Source organism: Gymnodraco acuticeps, unplaced genomic scaffold, assembly GCF_902827175.1.
Source record: "Gymnodraco acuticeps unplaced genomic scaffold, fGymAcu1.1, whole genome shotgun sequence".
NCBI classification, from domain to species: domain Eukaryota; kingdom Metazoa; phylum Chordata; class Actinopteri; order Perciformes; family Bathydraconidae; genus Gymnodraco; species Gymnodraco acuticeps.
In genome coordinates, this window is record NW_022990683.1 from 125,670 (window position 1) to 136,668 (window position 10,999).

General features: G+C 40.8%; 1 protein-coding gene across 1 annotated transcript; it reads right to left on the minus strand.

Moving 5' to 3' along the window:
* Nucleotides 1-119: 119 nt before the first annotated feature.
* dnajb14 (DnaJ heat shock protein family (Hsp40) member B14) lies at nucleotides 120-9,621 on the minus strand. Its single transcript, XM_034230237.1, has 8 exons — nucleotides 9,364-9,621; nucleotides 6,013-6,184; nucleotides 4,913-5,058; nucleotides 4,563-4,763; nucleotides 1,911-1,996; nucleotides 1,647-1,756; nucleotides 1,125-1,297; nucleotides 120-1,029 (listed from the first exon to the last, which is right to left on the minus strand). The coding sequence occupies exons 1-8, from the start codon at nucleotides 9,500-9,502 to the stop codon at nucleotides 905-907; spliced, it is 1,152 nt and encodes a 383-aa protein (XP_034086128.1). The 5' UTR covers nucleotides 9,503-9,621; the 3' UTR covers nucleotides 120-904.
* Between the last annotated feature and the right edge of the window lie 1,378 nt (nucleotides 9,622-10,999).

Here is a 10,999-nt window from a genome sequence, read left to right on the forward strand (position 1 = left end):
TAAAACAATATGAGCGATACTACAGTTACTGTGAAATCTCAGAAATGACAAGGCATGGGCAAATAAAATCAAGAGAGTTGAACCTTTGACATCTGAATCAGAGACAAGAAAACACCAAGTCTATGGTAATAATTTTACTTTATTTAAATGATTAGGCGAGCAATGAAGAACATCTTTGTTTCTTCCATAGTTTCTTAAATAACTGCATAAACTTCAAACATTCAAAAATGAAAATGTACAACCATTTATGAATAACAGTTTCGATGTCCTTCTGTGATTAGTCCCAACCAACTACATATTTTGAGGATGAAGACATAAAATATTCTATAGTAGCAAAATCACAGGTATCTCTTCATGATCCATTGATCTTCATCCGCACTCGGAGGTGAGTAGGAAGCGTTGTGTTTTTTTTATTTCTTCTTTTGTTCCTGTGTTCTTCACAAAATGCCTGGTGGACCGCACCCCTACATGAAGCCATAAAGTCTCTCATCTTATATTTACGTCAAGCAGATGATGTCGAAAGCCGTTAGTTGATTTTATGACAGTGGTTTGTTTGGGTTCTCACTACTCAAAGCACATGCCGTTACAATCAAGTGTCCTTGTCCACCTTGTTTCCAGGGAAATGCAAGAATAAAAAAACAACAACAACAAAGGTCTGGGGCGTTCTACTGCAGTAGAAGTGTGGATTGGTTCAATAAGATGCGTTTAAAAAGGCGTTTCCTGGGGTCAGGCTGGAATGAGGAAGTTGGTGTAGGGATATGAGGAGAGGGACATTTTTAAAACTTCAACATTAGAGCTAAATTATTTCAGTACGTTTTTGCTCCTAGTGTAAAGACTCTTCCTTAGAAAAACATGAACATAAACATCTATTCATATACATTTACATCACCTAAAAGTCACAAACTCATCCTCCTCTGAATAAGTTATTTAGTCTGTCCAGCTCCCTGCAGTTATCCATGGTCATAAGTTCCGCCTTCTTGCGCATCCGGTCGTCCCTGTACACCTTCGCAGCATACAGCAGGTCTGTTTCTAATGAGAAGCAGAAAACAATGTCCGTGATGAATACAACATTATTAAACCCAGTGAGCTTGTTCTGAGGGTGTATTATAACCATGGTTACTCACTTGTCTGTCTCTCCTTCCAACAGTTATTTCTGACGTTAGATACATAATCCTCCTCCACATTTTTCTCAATCTGGTGCAGCGCTGAGCCCCTAAACTCCGACTTGAAATCTCTAGCGACGTAGTAATCCACATGCAAGTTCTCTGTCTGCCGTTTGATTGTCTGACCCGTGGACCTGCAGCAGATAGAGGAAGAACAAGATGGTGGGAAAATGCTGTCAACTGTGGTAGTTCCCCACATATTCTGAATACAGATGGTGATTCAGTATCACGTTTCAGTGAGAAACCAGGACAAGTGCTCATAACACATTGTTGAAAAAGTGTCCAAGGGTGAAGACTTCTTGTTTTCAAACAGCCTCATTAACAGGTAATCATGGCATTACATGTTGTGATTAGTTCTACGGATTGATGTTATTAGCTACCTTCATGTGCAAGCAACAAGCACATTTGCCTCAGCGATGAAAAACACAAGTGTGAGTGTGTATGCATGTGTGAGTATGCATGTGTGAGTGTGTGTGTACGTACGGTCTAGAGTAGAGGCTGAAGGGTGGAGGGGACACCATCATCTGGCTCAGTATTGACACTAAAATCAGGACCACGATGGGCATCAGCTGGATGAACATAGAGAAACCACCCTGGAGGAAAACACAGTTCAATAAGCACTTCATTTAAAAAAACCTATAATATAGCATGTAGATTTTATAGGTGCACATTCATTTACAATGTACATTCCTCGACATAAAATGTTGATATATTTATTAGAGATAAGATCTGATCCCATGAACGTACATCTGCCCGTTCTTCTGTTCTCTCTTGTCGGGAATCCGTCTGATTGCTGTAGCTCGTTCTGCTGTTGGTGAAGGTGTGTGCACTTGCTGTGGACAAAAATATCATGACTGAGGTCAGATCAGAGTTCCCGTTAGCCGGTAATTACCGGACTATGACCGGTAAAATATGCTGAAGACCGGCAAATCTAAATCTCTCCGGTCAAAATGTCCGGTCAAAATAATTTCCCCTTAGCACAATACACTTATGTGACGGACAAGAATAGTATGTGACAGACAAGAAGAGTATGCGACAGACAAGAAGAGTATGTGACAGACAAGAATAGTCAATTCTAATGTCTAACACTTAATGTGGAGAAAGAGATGTCCTGTATGGGTTGATTGTGCGTTGATCTGTTGGTAATGCCTCGGGGTTCCGGTGGGCATGTAAACAAATGCATAATGCTGCGCTATACTTTGCGGCCTCACCCAGTTGCATAGCGACGCTTATTGTTTAGGTGTCTTTTAATAAGCAGGTAGTCATATCATTAGCTAGAACTAGCTAGATCTGATCGATATGGACATAAACGCGAGTGAAGTCTAATCTGACGGGAGAGAGAGATCAGCTGCTGCTGACGAGTCGACACGCAGCTCTGCAGCTCATCCAGAATGCAGCGGCTCGTCTGGTCTTCAACCTTCCTAAATGTTCCCACACCACTCCGCTCCTCCGCTCCCTTCACTGGCTTCCGGTAACTGCTAGAATCCACTTCAAGACACTGGTACTTGCTTACCATGCTGCGAATGGATCTGGCCCTTCCTACATCCAGGACATGGTTAAACCGTACACCCCAGCGCGTGCACTACGCTCTGCATCAGCCAAACGACTCGCTGCACCCTCGCTGCGAGGGGGACCCAAGTTCCCATCAGCAAAAACACGTGGGTTTGCTATCCTGGCTCCAAGATGGTGGAATGAGCTCCCCATTGACATCAGGACAGCAGATAGCTTGCACACCTTCCGGCGCAGACTGAAAACTCATCTCTTTCGACTCCACTTCGAGCGATAGAACTATTAACAAAGCACTTATATACTAATAAAGGACTGGCTTACCTAAAGCCAGTTGAGTAACACTTGAAATGTTTGGCTCTATGAAACCTGATGTACTTATATGATTCTGTTTTCTTCAAGGTTGTGTCTTCCTGGTCGAATGCACTTATTGTAAGTCGCTTTGGATAAAAGCGTCAGCTAAATGCAATGTAATGTAATGATCACCTGCAGCGGTGAGCGGAACAAAACACACACTTCAGGTTAGAAAATCACATGTAGCTATTTTAATTACCTCTCAAACTACCGTAACTAGTTATAGATATGTTTAGTTTTACTGTCGGGTCACTCATTACTGGATCCGTGAGCTGCATGATACTGACGGGCTGGCAGGAGAGGGAGAGCGCTCCGTTTATTATTCCCGTGTTATTGTAAGTTACTGTACACTTTTGAATAATGTAGTTCATCTACTATAATTAGTTTGTTTAATATCGAATCATATCAATTTGTTTTAAAGCTCAATAAATAACAAAGAAGACCTTTGACCGGCACTTTTCTCATTTTGTCCGCAAGATTTCAACTTTAACGGACATTTTGATCGGCGAAAAAGTATTCTAACGGGAACTCTGGGTCAGATACAAGGAATATGAAATACATCCCAAATTAAAGCTACTTCCAGAGATCAGTATTTAAAACAACATGGTCCATGTTGCACCAGTACATATGCTAAGATTACATGGTTATATTTGCTTACTTAAAGCTCGAAAAAGATACATCCATTATGTAAATTGGGATCTTAAATGCAACACATAAAAAGTATGTCAACATAGTCTGTTACCCCTTTCACACCAACGCGGTTCCAGGGCCGGTTCGGAGCTGGAGCTTGAAAAGCACCGGTTGTTCCTGTTCACACCGCAGCGGAGCCGCCTCTAAGCTCCGGAATCCGGTTTGTTTCAAGCACCAAAAAGTTGTCGGTCTAGAAAGCAAGCACCGCATACGTCACGCTTACGTCGGAGGCGGGGGCGAGATCAACCTCTAACAACAACAAAAAGCCTAACCCTGTGTAATGTTGTTTTTATAGGCAATCATTTAAGCTTTGTTAGTTCCAGGTTTAATATGTGCAATAAGTTCATTTCAATACGTTATGCAATAAACATTGAACCAGTCCGGCCCTCGATTAGTACCCATTTTTTTTATTTTGGCCCACTGTGTAACTGTGTAAGAACTTTTGAATGTAGCATGCAACGACTGTAAAGTTGGTAGTAAAGTCGTCCCATTTCATTTCGACAGAGCAAAACGAGTAGCGCTTCAATACAATTGGCCATTGTTGTTGTTGTCGATGTGAGGGGTTTCACGGTTACGTCATGACGCAAACGATGACGCAATGACACAGCACCAGTCGGGCTCTGAGCAGTGTGAACAGAGCGGGAGCTGAACCGAAGAACCAGTTCCGAACCAGAAAAAGGGAAAAGCCTTGGTGTGAAAGGGGTATTTGAGATAGCAATTTCACTTTTAAAAATAAGTCTTATTACCTACTACAATAAGAGCATGTGATGTCAGAACACTTTAAGAATAAAAAAATCGATATATTTGGATTAATCACAACTTGATTCGATGCGTTAAATGCTGACTTACAGGAGGGGAAGCCACCTCCAAAGAACATGTTGAAGAGGTCCTCAGGAGTGATGTCGGCCTCAAAGCCCCGGTGGAAGTCGAAGCCCCCACCTCCCCCTCCTCCATTAGAGTTACCCGGGCTGCTGGGCTCCTCTCCTCCCGTCAGGTCGTACTGCCGTCGTTTGTCTGGGTTACTGAGCACTGCGTATGAATTACCAATCTCTAGAATAGGACACATTCCAGAATGAAGGAGGGAAAGTTATGGACACGTTTGTAGGCGTTGTAATCAAATGCTTAGATAATATTTTTATATCCCACACAAGCTAGATTTCACAAAGATTAGAATAGATCAGGAAAAGATAATGATTTACTTTTAAAGGCCTCTGTCGCTCCAGGTGCATGGTTTTTGTCTGGATGGAACTTGAGCGCTAGTTTCCTGTAGGCCTTCTTTAGCTCATCCTCATTGACTTCTTTATTGACACCCAGCACTTCATAGTAGTCCTTACACCGCTTTATTCTGAAAGAGATTGACAGAGAGTGAAGAAGCTGAAACCAGTGGATGGTTTTTTACCATTCTCGAGAGGTTATCTTTGTGTTCAATCATCTTTCCATGAACGTCAATCATGCATGAAATCAATCACACAATTGAACAACTGCCTATAGTAGAAATAAACACAATTATTCAGCTGTTATCAGACAAAACTATTCACATGTGTTAAAACAGAACAAAAAATCAAATAGTTAATTTGATTGTATCATTTGCTAGATCCTTCATTTGGACACTCATCAAATAATACAAGTCGGCACTGTTAATATATCATCTATTCGACTATCACTGAATCGTGGAGTGAGACCACTAATGAGGTCACAAGGGAGACGCTTTTGAACACAACCTGTCTTTCTTAGAAGACATGATGCCATTTTTAAACTACTGAAGAGTTCCCAAAGGATTTAGTATAAAAACACTAGAGAATACAGTGATTGCATAAGTTTAAAAGGTGCATTACACTGCAGCTTTCTAAGATCTAATCAAAGGCTGTGGATACAATGTGCACCTGTCTCTGTCTAGTCCTATCTCATGGTCTAAAATGTGAGCATGTAGTGGTTACCTGTAATCTAGTTCAGAGTGCTAAATGTCTCCCATTTTATCCTCTCATTGGCGAGACGCCAAGCTGATGGGTTCCCATGACAATTAGCTGTGTGTGCACAACACTGCAGAGACTACAGTATCCTCCTGCAGCCACGGATGACAGGTCTAACTCAGCATGAAACAGTACTGCCGACACAGGGCGAATGGTAGGAAAGCACCAAAATAGGAAGAGGATAGATAACAGTATATCGGTGGGAAAAGTAGTATAGCATGCAGTGTTTCCCACAGAATTTGATTTGTGGGGGCACCGCGGCCCGCCACAATTAAATCAATGTATGGGAAACACTGGCATGAAAGGGAAGTCAATCTTAAAATCCTCACCTTTGCACACCTTCCACCTGCTCTTTGGTGAAGGCTTTAAGGTCTCCCCCTCCGGACTCTTGGCCGTCCCTCTCCGGCTGAGCTCCGGTGCTTTCTGAGCCGTCTGCTGTCCTCCTGCGAAATGCACCGTTACCTGCTGAGCTCCCATTCTTAGTTAATGCGTCCAACAAAGCTGAAAAAGAGAGGAAGAGGCTTAAGATTAAATAAATAACAGTGTAAGCTTCAGTATCTTACAAGGGTCAAAGCTTTTGAGAACTATTTTGATACAAAACTGTTTTTTTTATAACATATTTTTTGCATGCAGCATTGAAACACTACAGTTACTAACACTTTAAGTGTTTTCAATTAGCCCTAACTTAGTAAGATGACATTCAATGTTGTACTGTTGTCATTTAGTAAAAAGGCCAAATCAGATAGCTCTCAATTTAAATCAGAATAAATTAACAAATACTGGATTCAATCACTCAACAAAGAAGCTTATGAGTGCACAAAGGGAGAATATGTGACTACATTTAAACTAAGAGTCTTACTAAAGCTCAATGTTGAGGACTGATTCCATGTGACTATTGGGGTGCAGAACAAAGGGCATGATGATTATCAGTGGGCCAGATTTAGCATTCCAAAGCTGCCATTACTTCCTGTACTATACACATGAGAAAATGTATTTCATTCAATCATACAGTTCACTTATAAACAGAGAAAATGACCACTGAAGTCAATGAAGTGAAGTAAGGATGATCATTAAAAAAGGTTTAAAAAGCACAAATTTGCAATGGTATTAATTAATTCACACACACGTCACAAAGCCATGACATCCGTGACAAATGTCTGCCACCAAGGGGGAATCTTTGTGAACTGACCGACAGACGGTGCGTGCTATAGAGCTTCTGTCCAGCAGCTTATCAAATCACATCTTCCAATGGCTAAAAGTGTCATCCTCCTCGCACAATACAGATTTCCAAATGTTATCAAAAATAAATAAACCGGAAAGGAGAAGCATTGTCGTACAACAATCACAGGTTTAACCTTTAAATGCAACAACAGTGACCAAGCGTACAGTGCCTACTGTTTGCAGACACAGCTTTGTCTCAAATTATTGAAATACAGTTAATCATTTTCAAACAGCAGGAAGCCGATTGAACACTTCATGATCAATAAAATGACATTTTACAGATTAACTACACTGCAGGCCTCGATGGGATCCCTTTGACACTTCCGAGACATACAAACTAAATGAACCGCTCTAGGGAGACTCATTGAGATGATGACTGTTTTAATATCAAATATGTCCAAAGTACCAGTTAATGCAAGGTATGGAGAAGACTTTCAATTCATGAAGAATGCCAATTTGAAATCTATCCTGTATTTCATTCACAATGTCACAGAGGCCTTGATTATCCATGTAAGATATATGGTAATGGTGATGGAGAGATACAAACTCAAAGACAGCACATCAACATGTGTCTCCCAAATGCTTTTAACTGTTATAATGTTGCGTATTGTTTGCCAATGCATTATTCATCATTATGCACCCAGTCACGTGTAACAAAAGCTCACAACTGCTGCCTTTTTCACAACTAATCCATCCTTCCCATAGCACTATGGACTACTTAACATCTTGAGATTGACAACAATGTCATTGTATTTTTGTGATACAAATGCTATAGCTTTTCTCATGCTGAATCGTTTTTTTTTTAGGTGATGCAAAAACTGAAAACTGTTGGGTAAACCGAGCCGATAACCAGCTTACTGATGCCAGATAACACAAAGACAGTATGACAAATATGAAAATGCTTCGTGTCTGTGTACGGCGGCCCTGATCTAAACTGCCATGAGGAATGTGGGACTACATGCTGTGTTAACCTGCCTTTTATCAATCAACTCTTTACATGGGTTGCCATGGATTGCAACACAAAGATGTGACCCCCATGTCACTCAATAACAGATGGATGCACATGTACACCCTCTCTGAGACTCACAGACTTTTAGTGCCAGAGGTGCCAAGCAGTTATCCTTTATTATAAAATAGCTTGATGGTTACTTAAACCAACAACGTTATTTTGCCATAACAGGTCGGTGTGTCTGTTTGCAGCACAAAAACAAAGAAAGAGTAATTACTAGGGTACCCGCACAGTCCCCTTACTTTAATTATCTATTCAATACACACCTAACTGTAGATATTTCCCTATATATGCACATTTAATTAAGCTTCAGCCACAGTATACCCCATCCTCTTTGGCCCTTTTTGTTTACAACTTATGTTAATGTCAGGCTATTTTATTTTGGACATCTTGTGTTATCAAACATGCTTGTGATGCACTTCACTTTACATTTAGAGCACATGTGGAAAGTAAAAGTCCTTGAGGATTTGCTCATCCGTGGCCATATGTGTGCTATTGAGTGTTATTGCGTTTTTTTCAAGGTCCAGCCTTGGACAGCTAGTTATCTATTAGCTTAGCTTCGGAGCTGTCATTGGTGCAGATTCATACTATTGCAGACAAAGGTGACGGTTGGACATTTAACTGACGCGTTATACATTTACAACACAGGAGCTCCATATCAACCATGTTCATGATTATCTACCCTATTGAACAGTCATTCAAAACACAACATGGTAAAGAACTGTAAGTTGTTACACCTTTGTCAGTGCCATCCGTACTGTACTTGTTTACGGGTTTTGTCGCTGACAGTGGTGTGTCCGGGATTAGCCTACATTTCGGGTCAATCGTTCAATTAAAGGATTGGCAGTCGGCTGACTAGCATGTAGTCCTAGCCGTGATTCCATCTCTCTCCAGGCTCCACTTGTCTATCCTGCACCCAAATCTTTACGAGCCTACAACCTTTACACCACAGCTTATTCAACACCGGCCGAATGACTTAAAGTGAAAATCTAATGACAGCTATCAAAAATGCTTTAAAGGTCAGCTAGTATTCAAGACACTGCAATGAATGACAGCTAGCTTCAACCACTGAGTCAAGGATGGCTCGATCTGGGATTGTATAACCATTAGCCTTAGTGGTTATTTAACAGTCATTGTCTTTTAGCTCCAAGAAATACAGGCTTATTCACCATATTTCCCCATATATAACCACAATTAACAGCGCTAGCTAGGTTAGCCTTCACATCGCTAGGCCCACAACTAAGCTAACGCTAACTCGACGTGTTTTCTCCATTTCACCGTCTTAAAAGGCATAGTTTATTCTAGTTTACCGTTCATTTATCTTACAGGTATTGGGTATACAATAGTAAGTAGGTGGCCTGTTATAAGCCTAAACTGTTACTGATGTTAACACACGTCAGCTTTGCTAGCTAGGTCATTAGCTTAGCCCCGGACGATCATCCACTCCTACCTTTTGCTCTGGTAGTTGGATAAAGCTTCTCTGCTTTGTTGAGAAACTTCAACGCTTTCTCTTTATCTCCGACGCTAAGGGATTTGGTCGCTATATTAATACATTTTTCAGCTTCGTCTCTGTTTCCTTCCATTTTCATCCCTCTTCCTCCTCCGGCAGAGTCAGCTGATCATCTCATTAAACCACGTGGTCACCAGCACTGACAGCAGCAGTCAAAGCAATGCAAGTGAAAGATTTGTGGGATTTAATCATTTGTGGCCTTGTTTCCCCTTATGTGTATGAAGTAAATGTTTCCAGGGGGCCTGACCCCTGAATAGACAACCACTGTGAATGGACTAAACTATCTTTATCTAAAGGCCTACAATCTATTAATGTGATGTATAATAATCAGTGGTGGAGTATTCAGATGCTTTAGTTGAGTAAAAGTACCAATACAATATTGTCAAAATACTTCATTATAGGTAAAAGTCCAAAAGTATTATCATATACATGTATTTAAAGTATACAAAGTAAAATTAATCATTGTTCAGAAGAATAATGAGTTAGTCCACTAGTTAATTTTTTAGGGATGCATTTTGTTAAAAGTAGCTAAAGCTGTTAAATAAATGTAATGGAGTAAAATTACCTTATTTCCTTTTTAAATATAGTGGGGTAGAAGTATAAAGTAACATACAATGGAAATACTCAAGTAAGTAGCCTGTCTCACAATTCTACTTTCTAAGTAGCCTACTTCTGTAAATATACTTAGTTACTTCGCACCTCTGAAAATAATAATTATATATCAGTCACAGTTCGCTTTACAGTATTATACTGGTACTTCGAAGATTTGAGGATTCTTCCACCAGCTCCCACTAATATGCATTTTTTCCCCTTTATTTCTAACAAACACTTTCATTTGCAGACGACGAAAAGCTTAATCCTTGCCTCATCCATTTATCCAAAGCAAATTCTACACTGTATGAGTTAGTGCTATGCTCTTACTCCTTAGACCAGAGGGAAACACATATCAGTGAACCTGGAAAAACGTCCTTAATACTGTATGGGGCATTCTACCGAATTAGTACAAAGTGCTAAGAAAAACTATTTAACAAAACAATTAAGTATTCAGACATAGATATTTACTAAGAATATGTTATGGTCTATTTAAACATAAGGCATTACATTAGTGATAAGCTTAATATACAAAAACATCATTATAGGGTACTTTCTATTGGGAAGTAGCTGTCCCCAACCCTGACATCTAAATTTCAATTTCTGTAAATAACATGTATGCTAGTAGCGTCTCGCAGCGGCGAAACTGTGGCGTGCTGAGGGGGGGTGGAGCCTCGCAGCCAGGGCTGCCCCTGGCCAACTTGTGGCCACACGCAAAGTTATATGAAGAGGCCCTCTGTGTCGCAACGTCGGCGGGGGGGGCGGGGGGGGGGGGGGGGGGGGGGGGGGGGGGGGGGGGGTTACTAGTGGAGCCTCTGTGGCCTCTGTGAAACTGTGGCGCGCCGCATTTGCACTAGAAACGTCACTACAGAAACAGTCACTACTGAAACATATGGTTAAGTTTCGGTAAATGACATGATCGTTTCAGTGGTGACTAAATGGAATGGTAAGCAGGTAAATCCCATAGTTTTTAAATAAATGTGTT